General features: G+C 39.1%; 1 protein-coding gene across 1 annotated transcript in view; it reads left to right on the forward strand.

The window, feature by feature from the left end:
• LOC123458665 (centromere-associated protein E-like) overlaps positions 1–13,160 on the forward strand; it is a 39,303-nt gene extending 26,143 nt beyond the window's left edge. The window contains 8 exon segments of the mRNA XM_045143513.1: positions 2,381–2,599; positions 4,195–4,395; positions 5,254–5,457; positions 7,579–7,794; positions 7,884–8,069; positions 9,842–9,954; positions 10,550–10,647; positions 13,000–13,160. Coding sequence (XP_044999448.1) covers positions 2,381–2,599; positions 4,195–4,395; positions 5,254–5,457; positions 7,579–7,794; positions 7,884–8,069; positions 9,842–9,954; positions 10,550–10,647; positions 13,000–13,094 — 1,332 coding nt within the window. The 3' untranslated portion in view covers positions 13,095–13,160.
• Positions 13,161–14,699: the final 1,539 nt, after the last annotated feature.

The following is a 14,699-nucleotide window of genomic DNA, read 5'->3' on the forward strand; positions in this document are numbered from 1 at the left end:
ACGTGAGTCCTGGGAAATTTAACCTGGGCCATTTGGCTTTGTAGGCAAATGCCTTAACCACTAAGACATCCCTCCACCCCTCCCCTCTATTTTATTTTGATGTCATCATCTTTTCCTCCTATTATGTTGGTTTGTGTAGGTAGTATCACGCACTGTGAGGTCATGGATATCTAGGCTATTTTGTGTCTGGAGGAGCACATTGTAAGGAGTCCTACTTTCCTTTGGCTCTTACATTCTTTCTGCCACCTCTTCTGCAATGGACTCTGCATCTTGGGAGGTGTGATAGAGATATTTCACTGCTGAGCAGTCCTCTGTCACTTCTCAGCACTATGGTGCCTTCTGAGTCATCCCAAGGTCACTGCCATCCGAAAAGACATGCTTCTCTAACCAAAAGTGAGAATAGTGTTAATATATGAGTATGGACATTAAGAGAAGTGCTTACTGGGCAGTTTGGTGAGCATAGTATATACATTTAGCCAGACAGCAGCAGACATTATACCCCTAGGGCTCATGACTGCCCCTGTTGTAGGTTTTTAGTGTCAGGGATGAATTCCCTCCCATGGAGCAGGCCTCCAGTCCCATTAGAGGGAAGTTAGTTTCCCCCATAGTAGACATGTCACTATTGCACCTGTTGGCTCATTTTGCCTGGTTGGCCTAATATAAGGCTTGCAGTGTCCACTGCTGAGTATCTTCACTGGTGATTTCTCTCTCCCATTGAGCTGTATGCAGTGTGGTTTTCCAGCTTTCTGTCAGCTGGTCTACATGGAGGAGGTTTTCAGCTCAGTTCCAGCAGGATTTCTCAGTGACCTTGTAGCCCAAGTATGTGGAGTCTTCAGCAATAGGGTCTTACCATCCATCTATTCCTGGTGGGAAACCAAGGGACTCGGTAATGTCCTGTAATGTTTTGAGGGCATCAGGAACTCCCTGGCCAACAACTCCCTGGAAGGTATCCCATCCCTGGCACTGAAAATTTTCTAGTAACAATCTATGGCTCCTGAGTGTTCCATTGTCCAAAAAAGTAGGTTTCGATATGATTTATTTATAGCCTCTTAGATTTTGATTAGCCCTCCCTCCACCTATCCTTTACTCAGTCTCTTCCCCTGACCTCACTTGGGCCTTTTTAGCCCCATTAATCTATTCTACTTACATATATAAATACCATCCTATGAAGTACCCTCCTCCCTTTTCTTTCTCTTCCCTTTATATCTCCTTTCTAGGTTATTGGCCTCTGCTACTGAGTTTTCTTACTACTCACATAGAAGTCCAATCATCTGTAGCTAGGATCCACATATGAGAAAGAACGTGTAACATTTGGCTTTCTGGGCCTAGGTTACCTCACTTAGTATAATCCTTTCCAGGTCCATCCATATTACTGCAAATTTCATAACTTCATTTTTCTTTACTGCTGAGTAGAACTCTATTGTGTAAATGTGCCCCATCCTCATTATCCACTCATCAGTTGAGGGGCATCTAGGCTGGTTCCATTTCCTAGCTATTGTGAATAGAGCAACAATAAACATAGTTGAGCAAGTATCTCTAAGGTAGTGAGACAAGTCCTTAGGATATATGCCTAGGAGTGGTAGAAATATTTTTAAATTTTTTATTTTATTTCCTTCAAGTTATGTTTGTATCTATTCCATGCCTTATAAGTGTGCGTGTATGTGTGCGTGTGTGTATTTTACTTGACCCACTAGAAAACTTTCTGACAATCCTAGATATCATAGTTTGTTGAAAAGTGACTCAATGACTTCCCCAATTCAAACGGAGTCTGAACTCCAGTGATACAGGCTTAGAAAGCAGTACTGACAAGTCATAAAATGTGTGAACTGGCTACGCCAACCTGGCTTTACCTGCAAACACTTATGTTTTATAAAAGTAAGCCAACATTCAACCTGAATGTGATGAATTCTAAAGTGAATTCACGTTTTTCTTCATACTTTACCACTGCTTGTTCAAATCATGCATGATTTAAAAAACTTAGAAAATGCCTCCAAATGATAATATTTTCTGATTTTGTTGTATTTGCCAATATTTGTGTGTAATCCACAATTGAGGCAATTGCTTACAGACCCTCACAGCAGAGTTTGCCCACTTCTTTGAGTTCTAATTCAGCATAATTTTCTTCTTTCTGTTTTCCTTTTTCCCTTACGTTTTCTTCTTTGGATACCAGCTGAAAGCCTAAGTATGTCCTGAAACACTGGGACTTTTTCACCACTTATCAATAATTCTCCTTTGCCTCACTCAGAAATTAATATTAATTTCTTTCACATACAAAGATCTTAATTTCTTTCCAAAAGAAAGTTTTAAAGTATGAGTTTTGTTTAAATTCTAACTTTGGAACTACTTTGTGTTCAATTGGATGAATTCTGATTTCCTTTAGGAGCTTCTGAAGAAGTACTCAGAGATGGATACTGATTATGAGTGCTTGGATAGATTCTCTCTTGATTTGGAGAAGGAAATTGAAACCCAAAAAGAGCTTTCAGTTAGAATAAAAGGAAACCTGTACCTTCCATACTCACAAACCAAACAGATTCAAAAACTTCTTGCAGTAAACCAAAGGTGTTCCATAGAATCCTACAGAGTCATGAAGAAACTTAAGGTACTACCTGTTTTAATATCCACATGAAATTTTAGCTATCCATTTCATTGTATTTAAGTACTTCTTTAGAAGGTAATATATGTACTATTTATATCACCAAATTAAAGATTATTTGGTTTTGAAAATAGGACTCATTAAACAAAACCTGAGCTCTGTCTAAGGGCTTGTAAGGGTGCTCAGGAGACAGATATGCGTCACTTCTTGAAGATGTCATAATCTGGCTATCACAGGTAATGAGTGCAGTGATGGAGGGCTGTACGCATCCCATGTGTAAGAAGTTGCAGAGAATGAGGCTGTAGTAGAAACCTGACTCAAGCAGTAAAGCTTTGAGTTCATTTTGTAAGTGACATAGAGCCTATGGACAGTCATTTTAAGTAGTGGTAGGAACATGCTGAGATTACCATTCCAATGGGGGGGGGGGGGGCCAATATGAGAAGAGATAAGAGGGAGTTACAGTGGTCCAGATGGGGTATGGTTTGTAACTATCTGTGCATCTAGGGAAAGTTCTTTAGGGGTGAAGTGAACACAGGGATTAAAGGTAATGCTTGGCAGCTGCAAGTGTAGTCAGTAGTAGAAGTAAGGGGGAGAAGTTTGAATGGAGTCCCAACATGACTTCTTAGCTAGGTTTGTAGATAGGAATTGGGGGGGAGGGGAGCACAGGAGTTATCAGGAGTTTGATTTGAACTAGTTAAAGTTGCAGCACCCTTGTGTTTCCATTCAAGAAGAGAATCGTGAAAGCACTTAGTGTGTGCCTAGGCTTTGTCAGAAGAGTCAAGGCTAAAATTTGGAAACCATCACCGTGTAGGTAATAGATAATATGAGTAAGATCATCTAGAAAGCATAAGAAGAGAACAGCAAAAACTATAAATGTCTAGGATAGTACCCCCCAAAAAAGGAACAAAACATGGGATCAAAGTTAGATAAATCCAAGAGACAAAAGAGAACTAAGCAGAAGCACTGTCACTCAGATACATGAATGAGAGGATGTCAGAGATGAAGTTCCCTAGGGCAGAAATGCTCAGAGAGCAGGACGATGGCGTAGAGATATTACCTCAGCTCCTGTTCATAGACGCAGTGAAAGTTGTTGTCTGGTCAGATTATAAGAAGTTAAGGAATGGTTGAGGAAATGAGAAAGCATCTTCCTGACCTTGATTCCTTAGATTCTGTTAATCATTCTGCAAATCCTGACAGTCAGATATCCAGTACTTACATCTGACTGGGCTGGGAACAAAAACTAGAAGCATATGACACTGTTTTGGTTATCCAGTCAAGGTTGGCAGGACACTGCATTGAATATTTCAAATGCTTGATCTAGGTGGCTGCCAATTTAACAAAAAGTAAGACAACATGAAAAGGAGAAAGGACGATGTAGCACTTTAAACATACTGAATAGGAGATCCTGCTAAGACATCTAGGAGGTATATCCAATAGGAAGTCATGTGTGGAAGTAGTAGATGGCAAGAGGAGACATTTAAGGATGAAGAGTAGCTGCTTCCTTCTTCCCCACTTGCTTCCTTACCATTTCAAGGGCACAAAGTATACTCTAAATGCAGTAAGAGTTTCACTTTACAGCTTGTTTATTCTTTCTCTTCAAGTATGTGTTAAGCCATGTTACAAGGATAAAGGAAGAACAGCATGATACCATCAATAAATTTGAATTGGCTTTTGTTGAAGAAGTAGAGAAGCAAAATGAATTGCAAACTAAAATTCAGTGTCTTGATATGGATTACAATGCACCAGCACCCAGAGAATTAAAGGATCTCAAATTGAACCCAAATATCGACCTACATATTGAGGTATATTTTATTTCAAATGGGTTTAATGATTTTAAGCCTTTATCACACCAAAAAGTACCTTTCCATATGTCTAAAGCAATTTCAATTTGAGCAAGACCTCCTCAAAAACGACAAAATAAATACGTATTAAAAATAAGGGCTGGAGAAAATGCTTAATGGTTAAGGTGCTTGTCTGTAAAGCCTAAGGTCCAAAGCTTGATTCCCCATTACCCACATAAGCCAGATGCAAAAATTGGTACATGCATTTGGAGTTTGTTTGCAGTGGCTAGAGGCCCTGGTACCCATAATCTTTCTCTCTCATAAATATTTTTTAATTAAAAATAGCTTACTGAGTGACACCTGACCAGACATAGGATTACCAAGTGATGTCTTAGACTCCTTTCATAGACACTGAAATTGACAACATCAGCAATCATAGGCCACTGGAATAGGTTTTCTAATGCCTCTGAAAATCCCTACACTTGCGACTGAAAGAAGTCTTATCACTATCACACTCCACAAAGACTCTTCTCCTTTCCCCAGCTATACAAAACTGACAGCCAATTCCTAACATGCATAATAGGCCTGCTGGAGACACAAAATAGCAGCTTCTAGAAGCAGTATATGAATTGGGATATTGAGGCACAAATTAGAATTTATAGATGTCCCTCTGTCACATTAGACTATATTGTCACATTTTGTAATGTAAATAACTAGAATAAAGTTTAAGTTAGAATTATAATTCTAATTTGCTTTACAATATGAAGAATTAGAGTACACTAGGTATTTTCTCCTTTTTATGGCAATTTTATTTCTCATATGACATTTGAGTCTCAACTTTGCTAATCTTCAAGCAATTTGATACTAATTCTCACACAGGAAATTCTCAAAGATTTCTCAGAATATGACTTCCAAAGTATAAGGACTGAATTTCAACAACTACTAAATGATCAAAAAGAAATGTGTCAGTTCTTAGAAGAATGGTTGAGTGCTCCTTTTGATACAGAAAAACTTAAACTTGCTATCCAGAAAGAAAACAGTAGCTTATTTCGAGTGAATAACTTCTATAATGATAAGATAACTGTAAGTACAAGGTTCCATTATTCTACCTCATTCTTTCTGTTGGCGGTTTTTGTTTTTCTACTGCATATCTGAAAGGGCTTATGATGACTTGATTTTGAGTACAGTTCTTAATTTATTTACATAGGCTTTATAAAACGTTTTGATTTTGAACAGCTTCTAATGTATTCTGCTTCCTTAACTATGTCTGTACTTATTATAGTAACAACTACTATGTGTGATACTCAATTTCCACTTATGGAATCCTGAATTTGCTGGCTTCTTACTTTCCCTTTTCCTTCTCATTCCTGAAGAACTGAGCTTTACCCCCAAGTCATCTCAGATGAGGTGAGACTTGAGTCTGTGTCAGCAGGCTCTGAGCAGGAACTACTTGGAAAGCCATAAGCATTGCTGGCTATCTCTGGCAGGGCCACTCATGCCTTTTACCTCAGCATTCTCACTACCATATGTGCTAATCCTGGACTTCGTGGGGTTAGTGTTAGTTTAAAAACAGAGAGAAATAGAGTGATTTTAGGTTCACAGCAAAATTGAGCCAAAACTACAGAATTCTCACATACCCATCCTCCACAAACTTGCTCTCTCTCATTACCAACATTCTGCACCAAAATTGCAGTCTGTGAGCCTAGACTAATAACTTCATTCTCATCCAAAGGCCATAATTTACATTAGAGTCTCACTCGGTACTGAACATCCTGTTTCATGTGTAATGACATCACCTATCATCCCATTCTCATGAAGGGTCATTTTAATGCCATAAAAAATCCCTGTGTTCCTGGGCTGGAGAGAAGGCTTGGTGGTTAAGGTGCTTGCCTGCAAAATCAAAGGACCTCAGTTTGGTTCCCCAGGACCCATGTAAGTCAGATGCACAAGGTGGCACATGCATCTGGAGTTCGTTTGCAGTGGCTTGAAGCCCTGGCGCACCCATTCTCTCTCTCTCTCTCTTTCCCTCCCTCCCTTCCCCCTTTCCCTCTGTCAAGTAAATAAATATTAAATTTTTTTAAAAATCTGTGTTCTCATCTTCCTTTACGTATTTGTCCACCAATTGGGAGTCTTATGTTCGCTTGTCTATCATTCTTTACCAGATGTTGTGTCTTATAACACTGCTTCATAAGAGCCAGTATTGCTCTAATCAGTTTTAACAGTGATGAGTGTATTCATTCTGCTTTCTGATATATTTCCTTTCTTGCATAGTTAATAAAATATGTACTGTCAAAGTGTTTGTTATTTATGAAATCAGCAAAACTAGATTGATACTATAGTTTCCAAGTTTGTTTTTATATTTTATGTTTGAAATGCTTATAGGAAACAGTTTTCTCATGGATAGTTCATCAAATATGTTAAGTAATCATAAATAGTAAGACAGTAAATGGCTGTTGTCCACACATAAGTCTATAGTCCACAGAGAAGAAAGGCTATAACCTCTGGATATGCAGTACTTTTCTTATAATATTGAGGGCTCATTTGTGATTCAACCAGGAAATAGGAGTTTCTCCTGTGTGGATCTGCCCACCAGGAGTAAGAATTGTGTGAAGGAAGAAGACCAAAGATAGTCCAAGAAGCCAACCCGAGCACAACTAACTTAGATCCAGACCTGAAGAATGACCATAAAACCACACAGATACAGATGAGACTAGTAAAACATTCATGGTGAGAGTGAAAAGTGCAGTCCTTAGGAATTAGGAAGTAAAAAAGTGTGGCAGGTTCATAGCCATCAGTGTAAAAGAGAAACTGATTGTTGATCTCTGCACAGAAGCCAAGATTTATAGATGAATTCCAAGTGAGTTAGATCTATGTGAGCACTGACGTTTGAAGTGAGGCAGGAAAAAGAGCTAGCTCTTGTCTACTAGGAATGCTCTGCTCTCAGATACAGCTAGTATTTCCTTATCAGACATGACAGAGATGATGACTCTAACTGCACAGGTCTGCCATCTCTTTGCATACAAAGTGAGATTGTCTTACAGATCAATATGAATTCTCTCCAGCCATCACTGTTGTAAGCACTGTTCCAAAATGTTCTAAAAAATGAGTTTCAAGGTATACTCCGTTCTGGGAGTCTAGTATTTTTCCTCATGTTTCTAGATTTTTTAAATATTTAGAGCTGCAGTGACCTTTCACTGTTCACAGGCCATAATAAATGAATCCACAGAGTTTGAGGAAAGAAGTGCTATCAGATCAAAAGACTGGAAATGTGACCTAAACATCATGAAAGAAAAAACTAAAAAACTAGTTGAAGACTACCAATCTTTGACAGCTTCTCAATCTAGTGTCCGGATTTGTTCTACTACACCAAGCAGGAAGACTCAGCATGTTGCCTCAGGATACGTACAGATGACTGCAGAGGTATGTACTAACAATGCCAACATGCCGTTTGTCTCAAATAAATGTACTGTCTTTAAGATACACATTAGGGATATATGTTTTTCTAACAGAAAATTCAGGAACTAGAAACTTCCCTACATGAAGCTAAAGAAAGTGCTGTACGTAAAGAAGACAAGATTGTAAAGTTGCAGGGAGAACTAAAAGTGACTAATGACATAATAGCAAAACTTGAAAACAAAGTTAATGAATCAAACATATGTCTTGAAAAAGCAAAAGAAACCATTCAGTTACTTCAGGTAAGCTAAAATCATTTCAAAAATAAAAGTTTTGAGCCAGGCATGGTGGCACATGCCTTTAATCCCAGCACTCAGGAGGCAGAGGTAGGAGGATTAGTGTGAGTTCGAGGCCTTCCAGAGAATACACTGTGAAATTCAGGTCAGCCTGAGCTAGCGTGAGACCTTACCTCGAAAAAGCAAACCAAAACACATGCAGATAATATTGTTATGACTTAACCATCTTTTGATACAAAAGGATTCCCAATAATGTTTTGTGATGTGCAGTCACTGCTGCTCACACTATCTTATAGTCAGTTCCATGTTGCTAGAATTGCATGTGTTAGTTTACTCTTTAAAAAATAACTTACTGGGCTGGAGAGAGATAGCTTAGTAATTTAAGCACTTGCCTACAAAGCCTAACAACCTTGGTTCAATTCCCCAGTACCCACATAAAGCCAGATGCACAAAGTGGTATGTGTCTGAAGTTTGTTTGCAACAGCTGAAGATCCTGGCACTCCTATTCTCTCTGTGTGTGTTCTCTCCCTCTGTCTCCCTCTCTCTCCTTACAGATAAATTAATTACTTAAAAGTTACTGGGCTGGAGAGATATCTAAGTGGTTAAGGTGCTTGTCTCCAAAACCTAAGGACCCAAGTTTGATTCCCTAGTACTCACTTAAAGCCAGATGCACAAGGTGGCTTATGCATCTGGAGTTTGTTTGCAGTGGCTGGAGGCCTTGATGCACCCCTTCTCTCTCCTCCTCCTTCCTTTCCTCCTTCCCTCCCTCTCTTCCTTCCTCCCTCCCTTTCTCTCATTCACAAAGAAATAATGTTTTTAAAATACTTCTTATGCTATGGGGCCCTACATTCACATTCAAACTACCACACATTGCTTTGTGGCCTGAAGTCACTGCTGCTCACCCTCCTTTGTGGCATGCAAGTCAGGGCTGCTCATACTGCTTTGTGGTGTGATGTCACTGATGTTCACACTGCTTTGTTGTGTAAAGTGTCACCACTGCTATTTTTCCTTTTCCATATCTGCCTGTGTCCACTCATAATTTTTATCCTGTTTCATTTTGTAAATTATATTGCTATTTTCCTTGGGGGAAAATGTACATGTTATAGGGACCAGAGAGATGGCTCAGCAGTTAAGGGTACTTCCTTATAAAGCCCGATCTTCTGGATTGCATTCCCCAGTACCCATACCAAGCCAGATGCACAAAGTGGTACATGGATCTGGAGTTCATTTGCAGTGACAAGAGGCCCTGGCATGCCCATATTTATTCACTCTCATCCTCTGTCTCTCTGTTTCTATCTCTGTCTTCTTGAAAGTAAAAAACTAGAAAATAAATAAAAATCAAATATTGCCTTATTACCTTCAGATATACTTTATATCAGATACTTAGATGTTCAGTTAAAGTTAATGACTAACATTATGTTTCATGCGTTGAAAATTACTGAATATTCTTAGCAAAGGTAGCCAAACTCTCTTCAAAACTGGAGAAATTAGGGGCTGGAGAGATGGCTTAGTGGTGATGAGCTTGCCTGTGAAACCTAAGGACTCCAGTTCGAGGTTCAATTCCCCAGGCCCCATGTAAGCCATATGCACCAGGTGGCACTTGCATCTGGAGTTCATTTGCAGTGGCTGGAGGCCCTGTTGTATCCATTTTCTCTCCCTCCCTCTCTCTCTCTCTCTCTCTCTCTCTCTCTCTCCTCTCTCAAATAAATTTTTAAAAATCAAACTGGAGAAATTAAAACTAATCATTATTTTTCCTTTCTTTTTCCTATAACAATTAGGACGAAGTTGCTGTAAGAACTAAACTGTATAAAGAAGACATTGAATACCTGAAAACAAAACTGGTGAAAGCAGAACTAGAAAAGATGAAAAATGGCAGAGAACATGAAAAAGAGTATGTTTTTTGCCTCTGTTGAACATGGCTTTAGTCATAAAACATTTCTTTCTGAACTACATGAATATCTTAGCATTAACTTACTCTTTAAAAAGCAACTTATGAAAATAATTGTTATTGCTGTTTGAAAACTCAAATGCCCACAGACTTTAAACTCATTCAGTTGTCACCTTATATGTACAATTTTGAACTGGGGTGAAGCTAATAGTAGAGTACTTGCCTAGTAAGCTCAAGGCCTCCCTGGTTTCGACAGCCAGTCTGAAAAGGAAAATAATAATGAGCCCAGCTCTGGTCACTGTGTCTCTGAATATGTCTTCCTGAATCATCTATCAATAAAAACTTAAAAGTTGTCTTGTATACTTCAAAGTGAACATTAAGGACTTTTACATGCCTTAGTTTCCATGTGGCTGGCTTTTATCATCAATGGCATGATAGCAGTGTGCTGTCTTTGGAGGCTGACTACTACTAGTACTTGTGGAGACTGTGTCAGTATGGTTTATTGTTATTATTAGAAAATCCATAACAGTAGCTCTACTTACTCTTCCATATAACATTATATACTGGGATTTTACATTTTAATTATTGTTTTCATTAGAATTAATTCTACAAAAGCTACTACTGAATATCAAAAAGTAATGATAAGGGCACTAAGAGAAAATCTCAGAAGAAATCAACAGGCCCAAGATACTTCAAGTAAGTAGAAAACTGCAGGTATTTTCCAATACTTTTCATTTAACTTTTCCACACACAGACTCTTTTTGTAAATGTATACCAGTAAGTAATAAATAACAACTGCTGCAGGGTAGAGGTTAATGTTAGCCTGCTTGCTCTTAAAAACTGAAAACATTGGTAATTTCTTAAAAAAACTGAAATTTATCTTCAACACAGTTTTAATGTTGAATGATCACATTTCTGCAGATGCACTCATACTGCCTTTGATGTGGTTGTTGTTTTTTGTTTCCTTTGAGAAAATGTTGACTGCACTAACTAGTATTGATGCACCACTGAGCTAAGCTCAGAACAAGTCTCCAGGCTGCCAATTCTGCCCTCAAAGACTATGGCACACCATAAGTGGAGGTCAGAACCATATCAGTCACACACACACTTGTTCGGATCACACCAAAAGAAATGTGAAAGCACAATGAGAATTCTAAATGCCAAACAAGTTAGTCGTGGTGGCGCACGGCTTTAATCCCAGCACTTGGGAGGCAGAGGTAGGATGGCGGCTGGGAGCTCAACGCCACACTGAGAATGCATAGTGGATTCCAGGTCAGCCTGGGTTAGAGCGAGACCTTCCTTGAAAAACCAAAATAAAAAAAAAGTGGTACTAAATGCCAAACAAAATATAGAATTGTATGTATTATCTAGTTTTAAAAAAAGAAAATAGAGAAAGCCATGTAAAAGATGTTGCCTGATACCTACTCTAGCTTGAACTTCCTGAGTATCTATTACAAAATGATTCATGTATGCTTCTTAGACACATAAATGCAAAGCCTGAAGGTAATTTGATAATTAATAATTAATGGGTGGTTTCTAACAGTTTTTTGCATGAAACAAAAATGTTTTTACACCGAACCATTAAAAAGTGAATTTGTCAGTGTCTCAGCGACCATTGGAACAGTGTAAATTTCCTCCTGAAGTATCATTTTAATGTTTAAATTTATTGTATTTTATTTTTATTTATTTATTCGAGACAGAGGGAGGGAGAGAGAATAGGTGCACCAGGGCCTCTAGCCACTGCATGTGAATTCCAGGTGGATGCACCCCCTTCTGCATCTGAATGCTCAAAAATTTTTTCTTTTTAATTAGTTATGGACACAGTGTATACAGTCATGTTGGTACCATTGTTAGCCTCCTCCCTGTCCTCCTCTCTCTGCAGGGAATATGGCTCATACATTGTGGGTGGTAGCCATCAATTATGGGTAAGAGGCACTGTCTCTGTGCATAATGGCCCAACGTGTGGCTCTAACATTCTTTCCACCTCCTGTTCCACAAATCTCCCTGAGCCATGTTGAGTTCATTTTAGGTCTGCTTCAGTGATGAGGTCTTGGGAGCCTTTGTGTCTCTGGATATCTGATTTGGTAGGAGTTGAGTATTCTTTGTGTCTACCTCCTTCACCCTTGGGCTGGTACCAGGTTCACCAAAGAAGCAGCACTCTTTCTCATTTCCCCAATTGTTCTTAATTTCAGATGGGGCCCTTGTGAGGTATAATGGGTGGTTTACAGCTTCTTTGGCATTTCCACACACCTCAGGCCTTATTACTCTTATGCTTTAGGGGATTATCACAGTTAAGGGTTCCTTTGACAACAGGCACCACCATCAGTGACAGTCCATCTGATCACTGGGATGGCTGCTGATGGATGGGCACACACAGTGGATACTGTGGAATGGACACATGACTGGTATCCAGGATGAGAGGGACAGCATGAGATTTCATTACTGCTCAGAATAGCTCACATTTGATTTTTTTTTTTTTCCACTATGTGTCCAGGCAGCACACTTCTAACTCACAGCCATATTCCTGGCTGCCTGCCTCAGCCTCCCAAGTGCTAGGATTATAGACATGCACCACCATGCCCAGAATACAACTGAAAGATGTCTGACATGCTTCTTTTTCAGTTTTCCATTTCATAGTTTTGGAATGAGGTTGACCACAGGTATGTGAAACCAGGCAGCCTATGGATAACTATGGCTAACTATGGACAAGGGAAGACTACTTCATTTGATTAGTATTCCTTTTTTTAACTAGATTTTTTTTTTAAAGACAACTAGTTCATATTTGATTCACTTTAAATATCCAGTTAATTAATTCTAAATAAAATTTTATCACTTCTTTGATATGTAATACCATTTCCTAGCAGTTCATCTTCTGCGTGAGTGGGAAATAAGTTCTATAACAGGGTGACAGATCTTCCTTGTTACCAAACACATGAACCACATTGCTGTTTTTCATTCCTTAAATATTCTGTTTTAACACCCTTTCTGCTTCCTGCTGTTCTAGGTTTAAGTAGTAGGATTAATTTTGACTTTTCTTTTCTTTCTCAGCGGAACGAACAATAGAAACAAACAGTCTGGATGCTATGCCAGATCTGTGGCCACCCTCCTCAAGAAAAGAAACAGATGACTGCAAAATGCAGTAGACTTCCCACACTAACCTGGAATGTTTGCAGTAACTTTATTTATGTATCTACCCATTAATGTTATAGTCCGACTTAATTTCAGTTTAATTTTTACTTTGTCTTTAAACTGAGACAATGAAGGAACGAGAAATTCGTTTTTCAATAACTTAAAATGACAGTATAACAGTACTCTGCTCATGTTTAACATTTTGAAACATTGGACTATTTATTTTTATATATTGTAAAGAACAAACTTATTAAAAAACCATTTCCAGTCTTTCTGTATAGACTCAAAAGGTATATATTTTTGTTTGTTATGGTTTTGGTTTTTCAAGCTAAAGTCTTTCTCTAGCCCAGGCTGACCTGGAATTCACTCTGTACTCTCCAACTGGCCTTGAACTCACAGCGATCCTCCTACCTCTGCCTCTCAAGTACCGGGATTAAAGGTGTGTGCCACTACACCCAGCAAAATTTATGCAACATGCATGCAATTCATATGACTTATATGACAGTTGTAAAACACTGTATATAAGTTAATAAAAACCTTGCATTAACAAAATGATGAGCTTTCTTTAATACCTTGAGCTCAATGCTACCCCGAGACTACATAGTGAGTTCCAGGTCAGACTGTACTAGACAAGACTACCTCAAAACAACAGAAATTAAATAAAATCTGACTGGGTAACTCTAGTTTAGTGAATTCCACGTCAGTGTAGGCTAGAGGGAGACCTTACTTCAAAAACTCCCAGTGTGGTGGTGTTTGCCTTTAATCTCAGTACTCAGGAGGCAGAGATAAGAGGATCACCGTGATGCATTCGAGGCCACCCTGAGACTACATAATGAATTTCAGGTCAGCCTGGGCTAGAGTAAGACCCTACCTCAAAAAAACTTTGGTTTTAGAAATTAGCTAACATTACTTATATGTTATAATGCCTTGAAAATGCATTAAAAAGAACAAGTTGCAGAAGGTTATAGATCAGAGTTGACATGATTCCTGTTGCAGTCCGGTTCGCATTGCTGGTAGAAATCACCCAACCAAGAGTAGCTTCTGGGAAAAAGAGGTTTATTTTGGCTTGCAGGCTCGAGGGGAAGCTTCACGATGGCAGGGGAAAACGATGGCATGAGCAGAGGGTGGACATCACCCCCTGGCCAACATAAGATGGAACACAGCAACAGGAGGGTGTGCCAAACACTGGCATGGGGAAACTGACTATAAAGCCCTTAAGCCTGCCCCCAACAATACACTCCCTCCAGGAGGCATTAATTCCCAAATCTCCATCAGCTGGGAACCTAGCATTCAGAACACTTAAGTTTATGGGGGACACCTGAATCAAACCATCACAATTCCCCTTACACATTGCTTTTGCTAGGCCTTATGGACAATGAAGCCTGTTTGCCTCTTCTCCTGAGTCCTGCCGCTTGGTAGACTGGCTTCCCTTTCTACCTTGACCAACACAACATGTTAACTATTGTAGACCTGATGTTCCTCCACTGAACAAAAGTAACCTGGAGTTCACCTGCATAGTAGAACCCCTTTAAGGCCATTAAAAATATAATTAAATGTCAAGTATCCAGGCCAGTAGAATGTTGCAAAATTCTTGAATTAAGATGCCCATTTCCTTCCTC

This window comes from Jaculus jaculus, chromosome 2, assembly GCF_020740685.1.
Source record: "Jaculus jaculus isolate mJacJac1 chromosome 2, mJacJac1.mat.Y.cur, whole genome shotgun sequence".
Lineage (NCBI taxonomy): Eukaryota > Metazoa > Chordata > Mammalia > Rodentia > Dipodidae > Jaculus > Jaculus jaculus.